The sequence below is a fragment of the Leptopilina heterotoma genome, unplaced genomic scaffold (assembly GCF_015476425.1).
Source record: "Leptopilina heterotoma isolate Lh14 unplaced genomic scaffold, ASM1547642v1 Lhet_135, whole genome shotgun sequence".
Taxonomy (NCBI): domain Eukaryota; kingdom Metazoa; phylum Arthropoda; class Insecta; order Hymenoptera; family Figitidae; genus Leptopilina; species Leptopilina heterotoma.
Genome location: NW_025110854.1, coordinates 2,591,662 through 2,606,034, shown reverse-complemented (window position 1 = coordinate 2,606,034; position 14,373 = coordinate 2,591,662). Strand labels below are relative to the sequence as shown.

Sequence of the window (14,373 nt, the reverse complement as noted above, 5' to 3'; positions counted from 1 at the left end):
ACGTGAAATTTTTATATTTTAACAGAAAACAAAAATATAATTATCACAAAAATTTCGAGCAGTTAATTTGCATATTTTTAAGAGGTTATGTTGATTTTTTCTGTAATCACTACAGAAATTATTTTTCAAATTAAATATAGAAAACTACATTACTATTGGTAAACAAATGTTTGGCAATAATAGAAGCGTTTCGTTCAATTTCTAACCTCAAAATAAGCACTTCGTGAATATCGAAACTTACCTGCAAACATATTAGCGCAATTTTGAAAAAACAGTGTACTGCGCAGTGTTCTGTGAGTTTAACTAAGCATTCAGTGTCTTCGACAACACTGTTTAGTAAAATCGACTAAACGAAACTAAATGATATTTTTTAAATGTAACTAAATATTCAGTTATTATTAGTACATACTGACTTACTAAACGTGTTAAGTAGAATTAACTACAACTTTTCTCTCATGTGATCCTGGTTCATTAACCTGGACACCACAACCCATGTTTGACAATTAAATGTATCTGAAGCCTCATTCTTTTAATTAAAGTTAATAGATTTTTGCAATTTAAATTTATAAATATGTGAAAATTTATCAAACCGCAATAATTGAGAAATATATTGTATTTAACTTACTTTTAACTCTTTTTAACCGAGATTATAACGAATAGATGAGCTAAGTTTGTTTTGTATATATTATTAACATGGAAATTTGGGTTTTTTTAATATTTTTTTTAAACATTATATATTTATATTTTACTATCACGAAGGGATATTAGGTACGAAGTGGATCGTAACAATTAATAATTATTATAATTAAATTAATTAATTATTATTTATCATGTAACTAATATAATTATTATAATTGTTTAATTCATAGAATTTATTTACTTAATTATTTATAATTAAAAAACGGTTTAAACAAAAGACAAATACGTATATTAAAAAATCATCTAAAATTATTTTTTCTTTCAATTTCACTGAGAAAACCTTTTGTTTTATAGAAAAATAAATAGTTAAAAAATAATATTTTATTTTCTCAGTGTAAGTATATAAAAACTTTACTTACAAGTTGTAATGACAATTGTGTAGAATTGTAAATATTAATTATAAATAATTATAACATTAATTTTTTATATTAATAGTTTATTGAATATTAGTCAAATTTCATAATAATTAATTTTAAAAATTATAAATTTCTGTGGTTTAAAAATTTAAAAAAAACAACTTATAAAATTTTTATTGTTAAAACAAAATATTTCTCTCAGTTTACACAAAACATAGAATTTTTTCTTTTAAATCATTGAGAGAGAAAGTTTTGGTATGAAAGTTTGTCACAAAAATATATGGCCATTTATATTATCAATATAGAGTATATATATATATATACATATTTTAGTCAGCAAATCTAAAAATGAAAGCAGCAATCAAATTGAAAGCAAATTCACAAGCAAATTGTGCTTTCAAATGTATTTTGAAAAGTTACGAGAGTGCCAAGTCTGGTCACTTTATATCGGTTTCAAATTGGCCTTGGCCTCATCTCCTTCAAATTTATAAATGTCTCTAAAATTTCATTTGAATCGTCGATCGTAATTAGAACATTTCTTACAAATAGGGAATTTTTTCCGTCATTTGAATTTCATTAAATATTTTGTATTAAGAATAAAATCAAAAGGAAAAATACAAATTGAATTAAATTTAAAATCAGAAAAAACACTATGAATTAAATAAAAATCAAAAACGTACAAAATTTATAAAAATTGCAAATGATCAGAAATTGAGAGAAAAAAATGCAGATAAAATTTAAGTACAGTTCTTTATGGTTGTATAATTAAATACATAAAATGTTTTACTAAATTATTTTGCAAAAAGAATAAAAAAAATGTTTTTCTCTCATTTTGGATAGTGCAAAAAAGAAGAAAAAAAATTTATATTCATTGTTTTTTCTTGAGTTGAATTTTTCAACAAACGCACGAGGAAAAAGGAAATTTAATTTCAACTGTTATAAGACTAAAATGTCACGTTGGTCATGTTAATAAGAGCTAAAAAAGAAAAAATTTATTACAAAGATAATTATTCTTTCAGGGAGCTGGGTGCACAGCGTTACTCGTGGCAGTCGTTTCAAGAAAGCTAGAATTAACGAGGGCCGAGAAGCACGTTCATAATTTTATGATGGACACACAATTAACTAAAAGAGTAAGCACTACAATTTTCCTTTATTTAATCACAAAATGGTAATATTATATTTTTCAATCAATGATATGAATTCACGTCCTCTGTAGTTTTTATTAATTACTTCATTTATTCAAAATTATATAGACTAATAATTAGGCAAAACTAATTATATAAATTATATTGATTTTTTTTATTTATATGTAAGAAATATTTACCATAAGTAGTAGTAAAATTAAAATTAAGTGTAATTAAAATTTAATTATGTAAGAACTTGCGGTAGTATTTAAACGATGATTAAAATGTTGTCATTTGTTAATATTTTACAGTTAAAAAATGCAGCGGCAAACGTACTGAGAGAAACGTGGCTTATCTACAAACATACTCGTTTAGTAAAACGTGTTAATCCAAGTCGTGTGCGAACACACCAACGAAAATTTCTTTTAGCTATTTACTCGTAAGTAAAATTTAATTATTAATACAGTAGAACCTCGGTAAATCGAAGGAAATGTCCATTCCCTTTCCTAGAAGCTCAAAAATCTCTTAGAATTCTGGAACCTCCATAACTCGAAGTAATATTAATTTCTCCTGAAAAAAAATCTTAATACTGTATAATCAGTAGTAGAAAAAGTTTATTCAGACAAAGAAAATTATATTTTTGCAATTGTTTCTAACAGTAGCAAAAAAAGTTTCGCTTTGAAGAAATTTGTGGAATTCTTATATACTTCAAATTCGTAATTTCATTATCAACAGTGAAAGTTAATTTTAGTCAACCGAAAAATTTTTCGTATTTTATTTTCGGTAACAGTATATGAAACTTTAGTCAGACAAAAATTTTATTTCATGTTATACTTTTGATAGGTAAAAATTAGTTTTATGCCCGGTTCCACCATAATTCGTAGTTAAAGGTTTGATTAATTGACGGTCCGCTAAAGTTAAAGGCGCTGTTAAGTTGGCTTTAACCGCCTGTGCGTTCCACCAACATGTTATAAGCCATGGTTAACTAAACGTATACTATGTTCGTAATAACATTACTTTCTCTATTATGATTGGTCAATTCTTACGAAAAGTATGCGTTTTCTAGATAGAATTTTGACTGTTTCCCTTATCCCTTTTTAAAAAATTGAAACAGTTCAAAATAAAATTTGTTACTGGACCAAACTTCTGCGTCTATTATTTTTAAAAATTACTATAAAATTCTTTATAAATTCTATAAATTTTAATAGAATTTATAAAATTATTTTACAAACTTTTAAAATTACTTCTTTATCAAATTTCAATCATATTCAATTCAATTAATAATAACAAAATTGAAATATTTTAAAAACTTAAATTTTTAGAATTTTAAGTAAAAGTTTCCTAGACTTTTATTAAATAAATCACTTAATTTAAATTATTTTAAAATTTACTAATTAATAAAAATTGTAATTGTAACTCTTTGTACAAGTCAATTCAATTATTTATAAATTATTAAATAAAAATTCTTTGAAACTTTGGTTTTTTTAAAAATTTTTAATGAAGTTTTTTAACAAATTGTAATATTTTTAAGACAGTTTCACAAAATTTGCAAGTTTTTCAGAATTTTAAATAAAATTATTTAATACTTGAATAAGTTTTAAAATATTGAATCATCAAATTGGGGAGCTATCAATTTTGCTGTATACAGGAAAAGTGCACATGAAAAAACTGCACACATGAAAATTTAATAAATAAAATCATTAAATTAAATAACTGTACAAATTTAAACTGACCACGAGTTTCACTTTAAACTTAATTTTTGGTTTTTTGTCCTGATCAAAAAATCCAAAGAAATTAAAAATCCAATAAAAAATTTGAGTTATAAAAATTTAAAAGATTGTCTTGAATAAAATTGTCCTTTTTTGAGTTGCTCATTTTGATGACTGTGAACCGAAAGTAGATAATTTAATGATTTTATTTTTTAAATACAGTTTACTCGTATGCATTTTAACTTATGCAGTTTTCCTATATACATTTGAATTGTGGGAATTTAATACTGCCTCAACAAATTGTACTATTTTTATGAAAATTTCATAAAATCTCAATTCATTTTTTATTATTTTTTAATAAAATTATTTTAAAAATTCAAATCTTTTAACAATTGAATTAAAATTTACAATTTTATCAGAATTTTAAATAACATTATTTAAAACTTGTATTAATTTTAAGAAAATTTCAATTAATGTGTTTATTTTTTAATAAAATTTATTTTAAAAATTCAAGTATCTTTGAACAACAGATTTAAAATTTCTTTGAAATAAAATTTACTTGACTTTTCCCTTAATTTCTCTGACTTATGGTTCATAAAATTTATTTTTCTGGCAACAAGAATTACACTATCTATCACTTTTCAAAACACTTTTTAGGTTAGGGTACGTTAACCGACCTCTTGTGGCCGGTTAGAGTTAACCATGAAGGAGTATAAGGAGGAGTATGTATATGCATCTCTTTTGACTGTACTTAACTGCGTAAAATCGCCATGCACGCAAATTCGCATACCGGAAATTTGTTCACTGATATTAGCGCCCCTACAGGAGAGAATATATACCCTCCATGCTGTCCATGATAAAAGTTTTGTTTACGTAGTTTTTTGGTTATGTACCAAGTTGATAATAACAATAAAATAAAAGTAATATGTATTGTTTTATAAAAAATTGCATGTCAAGTTATAAAGCAAATAAAAATGCTTCTGAAAGAAGTGTTTTTTCAAAGCACCAAGAATGGTAAGTTTATTTAATATACTATTTTGTAAGGGTAAAAGTTTTTATACTTTTACCAACAGACATTTATGAATTTAATGCAAAGAATTTTTGGTTGTTCATTTGGAGTCCTTTCTATTTATATAACGTATAAAACAATTTAATTCTGTTGATTTATTTTACAATACAATACTCAGAGGATCCTCTAATCTTAAATATCAATCAGCTGTCAAAGATAAAAATACTTAAAATGTAAAATTGCACTTATTTCTCCCGTTTGGCGGCGCTGTTATCAGTGAACATGAGGCTATTACTTTTCGCGTGCCTGTCGATTTTACTGCAGAGAAGTACAGTCAATATCAGGCAATTTTCCCATTGGAGATATGTCTCCTTATACTCCTTCATGGAGTTAACATCGGTTAAATAATCGAGATAACGTTCCGTTAAAAGTTGGTGAAACGCAAGTAGAAATTTGACGGTCCGTTAATAATGTCTTAATCGAGGTTGGTGGAACCGGGCATTAGTCTGACTGAATTCTCAAATTTTTTTCATTTTAATAGTGTAGTCGAACATAATAAAATTTCAGTAAATTGTATAAATTCAATTTAAGTAGTGAAAGAATGATTTGTTCAGACAAAACTTCTTTATTTATTTCCACTTTTAAAAAAAGTAATGAAAATGTTATAGTTAAATAAAAGCAAAAGCAAAAGACAAATTTTAATAATATTAATAATAATTAATAATAATTACAAAATTATAAAAAAAGGTAAATTTAATTAATTTGAATTTCATATTAAGGGTTCATACCACTTTACACGCTTGAAAATGAAGCTATTTTCTAGAATTTTTTTTACGATTCCTATGGATTATATTAATCTGCATTTTTTTTAGTTCAATAAATACACTCTTTAACTTTATAAAAAACCTTATTTTATTTAAAAAATATTATTTGTTTATTTAAAATTTAACAATAATTTTAGACCTGCTAAAAATACCGATGCCAGCTGCGGGATTGATTTCTCAGGTTAGAAAAATCTAAAACACAAAATTCAAATTGATTCATCTTCAGTAGGACTGTGCCTATCGCCCGAACTAGAATTTTTAATTTTTATGCAAAAATAACAAAATGGCGGCAATTTAAATTTTTTTTTCGAAAATTAAAGTTTTTTTGGCAGTTTTTCGGTTTAAAAAAATTGTAAAAATTAATATTTTTAAATAATTCTAGTTCCGGCGATACCCACCCATGTGGCGAAGATTTTCGTAAAAAAAATTTGTGAATCGGTCCAGTAGTTTCCGAGAAAAACATCCCGCAGCATGAAAAATGTGGTTTTGAGAAAAACGCGTTTAAAGTTTGTGTTTTATACTTACATAGCCGTGTACGCGCTCAAATAGTATTGAAAAAATATATTTTGAGTGCTGGGATCTTTCTAAAAATCTTACACCACATTTTTGATATATTTTACTTTCGAAATCCATAATAAAAATTTTTTTGCTTTTTTGAAGATGACAAAGTGGATGAATTTTAATTTAAAAAAATATCAAAAGAAATTTTCAAAATTTTAAACAAACAAAAATACTTAAATAAAATAAATAAAATAAGTAAAATAAAACAGGAAAAATAAAAAAATGAATAAAATAAATAATATCAACTTTTATAAATAAAAAAGAAATGAAGTTGAAAAACTTTTCGAGAATAATGATAATTAATGATGAAGATATTGCTTTTAGTTGGTATGAGAAAAAAAGCCTTTTTATTTCTTAGCTATATGTAACTTTAAGAAGGCAAAAGTAATTTATTGATTCCAAGTGGTAACAATAAAGCTTTTTCAACTGAAACGTGTTAGTAATAAAGAGAGATAAAATCAGACTGCAGTACAATAAATTTTTGGTGTGGACACAAGGCACTGGAAAAGAAAAAGACACAAGAAATCCTTCTCTTCATTCACTTTTTTTTGCTGTCTGACCATTCGTAATTTATTTCACTGCATGACAATTAGTTTTAAACTTTTCACAATTTCTTTAATTATTATTATTTAATTACTTTAAATAAATTATTATTTGCATAATTATTTTATTCAAATTAATTTTGAAATCATTATATCATTCAAAATATAAAATATGTACCATTTATTTTTAATTATTATTTTATTTCACTATTTTAATCTATTTTAATCTTGGCAAAAATTGATTGAAGAATTGATTAAAGAATCTGACGATCAGTCAAAACAAAAGTTAGTCTAATGTCATAATTTTATAATTTAAAAGAAAAAGACAAATTAAATTTTAAATTCGTTTTGGTGGCAATGTGGAAAATTTAATTTTGAACATTTAATACGATTAAAAGTTGCATTTTATATTCCTTAAATCATTTATTATTGACAGAAAATTATAATTTTTATTCAAATATAACATTAAATTGTTCAAAATGTAGGAAATTAAATTCCTTACGCTTCTACCAAAAGGAATTTAAAATTTAATTTTACTTTTTCTTTTAAAATACGACATCATGACATTGGACTAACTTTTGTCCCGATTGTTTGTCGAATATTCTTCCTTAAAGTTGGAACTAATTTCGAATATTACTTATCAGTAGTAATGGTGAATTTTAGTCCGGCTATATTTTGATTTTAATTTTTCTTTTTTAGAAGAATTTTATAAGCCTTAAATTTTAATACAACAAGTAAGTGACATTTTAGATAAGACGTATTTATTATTAAATACTTTAGCAACAGTAGTAAAAAAAAGTTTTAGTTACACGAAAACTGCTACGAATAATTCTTTAAATTTTACAATCAGTACGAAAAATTTCTTAAGAATTGATCATAAGTAATTAAAATTACTTATTTTCTTAAAAAAATTTGTTTAGTAAGATTTACTACAAACTATCGATTTGTAAAAAAAATAATTAAACAGAACGAAAAAAAAATTAATTGCTTTCTCCACAAGGCAGCAAATTTTTTTGCTGATCGCAAAGACGAAGCAAAATTTTCACGTAATGAACATCTGCATATATAATAATTCCCCCTCTTGTTTTTAATTATTATAGGAGATTTATATGTGACCTGATCTAGGAAAAGTATATGTCAATAAATCATTTTTCACTTATTTACCGATTCGCGTAGAATTTGAGACGCTCATTCACAAGGTGAAAACTAGAAGATGAAAAGTTGTTGAAAAGTTTACTAAAAGTGAGGATAAAGAAGAGTAGGTAAAAATACAAAAGGAACTAATTTTTTTATAATCTGTAATAAGAAAAATACATCGATTTATATATATTATTATACACGGAGAAACTTTTAATACCACTAATTCTTAAAACTGGTGAGACATTTTAGTATGTTAGGTTAGATTCAAGGGAAAAACGACATAGGTTATAGAAATTGCTATTGAGACTATCAAAAACACTCATTCAGTATATATTTTACAGTTCTTCATAAGGAAACTAACGAAAATTAGTATGTTGTTTTAGAAAGAAAATAATAATTTTTTTATCCCACATGCACAAAAACGGCGCTTTCTGATAGCAGCCGACAGGGAGGAAAGTCATTCATTTCTTCGACCGTATGAAAATGGCGGCCGTGTTCTCCCAAGGGCAAGAAAATTAGCTGTTCACATGCATTTTTCTTGCCCAAGGGAGAAATCGGCCGCCAATTTCATACAAATCGAACAAGTGAATGACTTTTACTCCCTGTCGTCTGCTATCTGAAATCGCCGCTTTTGTGCATTAGGAATAAAAAATATCGTAAGTAACACGAGAATAAAGGCAGCCAATTTCTTTACGATGATTTTTGTGACACTCGTTCCGGTCTCGGGGCGCCTACGGCGCCCTCGACCTCCACTCGTGTCACAAAAATCACCGTAAAGAAATGGCTGCCTTTCTCCTCTTGTTGCTTAATATACTATTGCAAAGTTGGGAAAGCCATGAATTAAAAAGAAACACAACAAATTAATTGTCTATAGATACTCATAGAGACGATAGTGATACTTGGATCTGATGGTAGATGGCATTAGTGTATGTCACTGTAACTGTAGGTAAATATATTTAACACGACGTAAGAACCTAACCTATATTAATAACGCACACACGCACACGCAAGTAAAGACACGACGATTGGTCACGGAAACCGAAAGATCGCACGATTCGTTAGAAGTACACAGCTGAATCGTCCTTATATATTAAACGAGTGGAAAAATATGTACCTTCGAGAGAGAGCATTTTTTTAAATAACTTTCTAATCAAATTATGTAAATAAGTAAAAGTCGTGAAAAAAATTATGTTATATTGAGAAACAGTTCTTGAATTTAATTTGGCATGAGGAGACATTCACGTTTATTAATAAAAGGTTTTTTTCTTTCATACACGTGTGAATTTCAACTTCGAAAACATTAGGGTTAGTTCGCGACGTCAGGTGATGGACTCGGTGATGCTCGGGTGAAATCGGTTAAGTCCGCCCGCAGTCCTTCCAAAATTGGTATGTTACGTTAGAATGTCTCTTATATATTCTATCTATATGTGTAAAAAAGGTTAGAATTACCGTATTATTTCACAAACAAAAACTAGCATTTTATTCTTTTCTAAAGAAAAATAAGACTATTTCTAATGCAGATAGTAATTTTTGTACACCGAAGGTTGCTTAATATATAATGAACTTATCATATTTTCGTATTAATGTTGAAATTATTAGCACAACGCACGAAAAATCCTCACATTCTAACGTACTTTTAGAATAAACATAACCAAATATATTTAATATTATATAAGAAAAAGTTTCTCCGTGTATGCAAGATAAACATATTCTATGCTAAAAGAACATATTGTACAAGAAAAAAAATTGACCTAATTATTTTTTACATTTTATTCTTTGTTGTTTTTCATGAAACCTTAATATCTGCTGGTTGTAAGGAAGATATAATAGACCTTGTTCCGCGTTGGGTACGAGAACGTCTCCTCGTTACCCGAGGGCTTTTAGAATCGCTGAATACGAATCTGAAGTCAGGTTTTTAAATATCAAAATGGCGAATCTAATATGGCGGACATATTTTTTAAAAATTCAACAGATTTGCTTCAAATTCATTATTTGGGGGGTTTTTTAGGATTGCTGTTTACGAATGTTATATAGCGGACGAAATTTAAAAGTCATCGGATTCGCTTTTAATTTTTCACTCAACGGTTTTGAATTTTGAAAATCTGACATCTTATTCATATTCATCAACCCCAAAAACCCCCGAGTATAATGAATTTCAAGCAAAACCGTTGAACTTGTAAATAATATGTCCGACATTTTGAATTTTCAAAATCAGACACCGTATTCATAATCAGAGACCCTAAAAACTCCGAGTAATAAATTAAGAAAATGACAACTAACAAGAAACTGACGAAACAAGTTGTTCAAATTTTTATCAGCAAAACTAGTTTTCGCATGTGAGCCCCCTTTTCCTGCACCAGGTCACATATTAAAAAAAAGTGCATATTTTAGTGGGTCATGATTTCCAAATAGTCCATTTTTAATATATATTATATCAGGAGTAACTTACTGTATTAGCTACTATTTTATTTTCAGTAGTATAAGAAAATTTTAGTCAAACACACAAGAATTTCAATCTCTGTTACGAGTGGAAAAAAGTTGTTTTAGTCAGACGAAACTTTAGAATCTTTCTAATTTAAAAGACTAAAGACTGAAGAATTTTTTTAGTCAACTAAAAAAATATTTTAGTCTTTGCAAATTTAGTTTAAGGACAGTCGTCCAAAGGAATGTGGACCCTCAAAAACAAGATGTGGGATGGAGGATTGTTATAACAAAGATATTCATGACATGAACAATTTACTTGCTCTTTGCGATCATTTCTAGAAGAATCAATTTTTTCTAAATTATGCCGCGACGAGTTTATTCGAAATATAATGGTCTGATCCTTAGACAAAAAAATTCCAATCCGCTGTATTGATTCAGGTAGTAAAAATGTGTTAGTTAGACGAGACTATTATTAGGGTTCCATACACTGTAGGTGTACTGACGGAACCCTATATATATTGGTGAGACTCTTGCGTCCGTAGCCAAATCGTGTCCCCCCTCCCCCCTAGCGAATAAACTATTTGACATATGGTGTATTTTAAGGCGAGTATTACAGGAAAAATATAGAGAACATTATTTGACTTAATAAGTTAAAAATTGGTACACTAGTGTATTTTTACAATCTGATCGCAAAAAATTAATTTCAAAACATTTTTTTTTTTAATTTTTTAAAATTTTTTTTAGAAATAACTTTTTCTTGGTACCGAATGATCTAAATATTAGTGTACGGAACCCGCCATTTCAGTGCAAGTGAAACTCGCACTTGCCCGGGTTTTTTTTTTTTTTTTTGCATAGAGACTTTTGGGAAATCTGAATACAGATACCAAGGATTCCGCACTTATTGAAGGTTTTGTGAAATTGGTATAAGAAAAATTTAAAAATACATAAAATAAATTAAACGATAATATGCTTAATAAGCTAGTGACTATACTTGAATCCTATACTTGAACCCGTGACCCTTCTTTTGAAGCCCTTTATCCAACCTCGGAACTGTCGGAAGACTTGATGACGCTCCAACACTTTCGCTGATGCGACTTTCTTCATTCTCTGCGACAATTGTTAAAATCTAAAACTATTTCAATGTCAAAACAGAATTTTTACAGCACATCAATAAAGGAATTGAATAATAATATAATAACTAATATCCACGAAAAAATGTGTCTTATAGCTCCCAAACGTAAATTTTACAGGAGAAGGGAAAGAAGAAGCGAACATGCATGGCTGTTTATATAAACAAATATAAAATATTACATATAGAAGTCCAAAGATAAAATTATAAAAAAAAGGAAAAAATAACAGCATAAATAAATTAAATAAATAAATATAAAGGTCAAAAGATAAAATTGTAAAAGACCAATAAAAAAGCACAAATAAATTAATTAATTAATTAAAAGCTGTATAAATTACGCTTGTTTGCGTATCAGTAGTCTTTTTTGTCTTTAGTTTTTGTCAGCCAGTATATATTTTTCTTTCTTTACTATAAAAAACTCAGTAGTAAAACTAAATTTCAGACAGCCCCCAAAGTTAATTTAATTTGTTTAATTGTATAAGTATCAGCAGGTATAGTAAAAGTACATTTAAGTATGACCGAAGTATACTTAATTCTGTTATTCTTTAATCCCAGCAACAAAGAAGTAAAAGTCATTTCCAGTTCTACTTGATCTTACAAATCCTTATATAATTTCCTTTCTTACTAGTATAAAAAAATATAAAAATTCCATTAAAAAAATATATCTCGAAAATAAAATAAGAAAATACGACTAGTGAATGAATCAACAAAATAAGAAGTAATCGCTTAATATTTCCACTTTTAACGAGAGGCGAACTATCGACTTTTATATATATATATACAATATTGCGCTCAAAGAAATAATCTCGAAAAAAGGCTCTCGGAAAAAGAATACACTGGCCAAGCAATCAGGTAAGATTGGATTACAAGAAAGTCTTCATGTGTCCGATAAAGATAGTTGAATGCTTGGAAAATGTATTTCTCAAAAAAAAGAAAGAAGAAAAAGAAGAGGAAAAACCAGAGAAGATAAAAAAATTGAATTGTGCTTGAATCAAGTCCCTCAATCTCAATTTGCCTCGTAGCCAGAAATTAAGAGGTAAATTGAATAAGCTTGAAAACTAACCGCGAGAGTCCATTTTATAATCTAAAATATTCAAGTTTTCTTTTCTGCCTTTTTAAAAAAAATTGTTTTTTTGGCAAACTTTCGACAATCATATAATCTTAAACGAATTATTATTGTCTCATCATAAAAATAAAAAAGAAATTCCCGCAGTCCTTCCAACTGCACAGTCAACATTTTTTAAATTAATATTTCAATATTTAATTTTATTATTTGTCATTTATAATAAACAAATAAATAATAAGAACATACATATATAAATAATTCCTTAGATCAGAAAACGTAAAGAAAAGTTAAAATATCGAGTTTGAAAATTTTCGGTACTCTCTAAACCCGAATAAGTGAAATTTGACTGAGAATCAGTGACTCTATTCTCGTGATTTGAATCAGTAAAATTTCACTAAAAATCAGTTAAAAATGACTAATATTTAAATAATATTTAACTGATTTTCAGTAAAATTTCACTGATTTAAATCATGAGAATAGAGTCACTGAAGATTAGTTCAATTTCACTGATTCAGTTTTAGAGAGTAAAACAATGTTTTCATGATGAAACAAAAATAAAAACTTACCCTAATAATAATTAAAAATTATCGATAATTATAATTATTTACTTAACCCTTTCGTGAATCTAAAGTCAAATTTAAAAATTTTCAAAATTCAAAACGGCGTATCCAATATGGAGGATCTTTTTTTAAAATTGCTCCAATTTGCATAAAGTTTGTTATTCGGGGGTTTTCAGGGTCGCTGATTACAAATTTGAAGACAGATTTTCGAAATTCAAAATGGCATAACCCTAAAAACCCCCTAGTAACAAGTTTCAAACGAATATAAGCAATTTTGAAAATTCTGAAAATCTGACTTTAGATTCGTAATCAGTGACCCCGAAAACCCCTGAGTAAGAAGTTTTAAGCATATTTGAGCAAATTTTGAAAAATTAAATTTTGCTATTTTTTAACGATATTCTACCTATTGTTTATAATAACTATAGTAGTACTATATGATTCCCTATTTTTTATATATAGTAGTTACGTTAGTGATTAAAAAAATCTATATTAATTGTTGATTGGTTTAAAATTGTAAGAGTACCGGGGGCGTAAAAGGGTTAATAAATAACGAAATAAATAAAGAATGAATTTATTTATTTAAACAATACAAATAAAAATATAATATTATAATAATATAGTATTACGATTTATTATTATTTCTCATTTATTTATTTATTCATCTGTTTACTTATGTACTTATTTATTTACATTTATTTACTAATTTATTTAACAAATATACTGGCTCGGTATACATATATGCACGTTTTATTATTATTATTACAAATTTTAACATAATAACGTAATGAAGTAGTAAGTAATAACTTACCACGTGTGTTGTTTATTTATTGTTTTTTATTAATAATTTTTGTATTTATATTAATGAAAAGAAATTTGACAATTATTTCCTTCTTTTTTATGAGCCTCTATATTGCAATCAGCGATTTGTTTTCTCTTTCTTTCTCTCACATAATCTTCCTCTTCTCTATCACATTGCCTCATTCACGATCCTCGGACGATTTATCACTTCTCGATATAAAAAAAGGAAAAAAGAAAAGTGGGAAATATTAAAGGGCGTTCCAGCAGGTGCTGGTGTTTTACTTCCTCTAACGATAATTAAATTTCCCAAGGGTATATTATGTCGACAAGAGGCACTTTAATACGTTTCCCCCTAAAAAAAATCTATTTTGTCAGATCGGAATCTATCATTTAATTCATTTTCAAATTAATTCATTATTAATTTCAATTTAT

General features: G+C 26.9%; 1 protein-coding gene across 4 annotated transcripts in view; it reads left to right on the top strand.

Moving 5' to 3' along the window:
- The window catches only part of LOC122497695 (small conductance calcium-activated potassium channel protein), a 659,102-nt gene that overhangs the window by 621,748 nt on the left and 22,981 nt on the right, over positions 1 to 14,373 (top strand). For all 4 annotated transcript variants that reach the window (XM_043604959.1, XM_043604958.1, XM_043604961.1 and 1 more), the window contains 2 exons: positions 2,075 to 2,185; positions 2,491 to 2,618. In XM_043604959.1, coding sequence (XP_043460894.1) covers positions 2,075 to 2,185; positions 2,491 to 2,618 — 239 coding nt within the window. The remainder of the gene's footprint in view (positions 1 to 2,074; positions 2,186 to 2,490; positions 2,619 to 14,373) is intronic.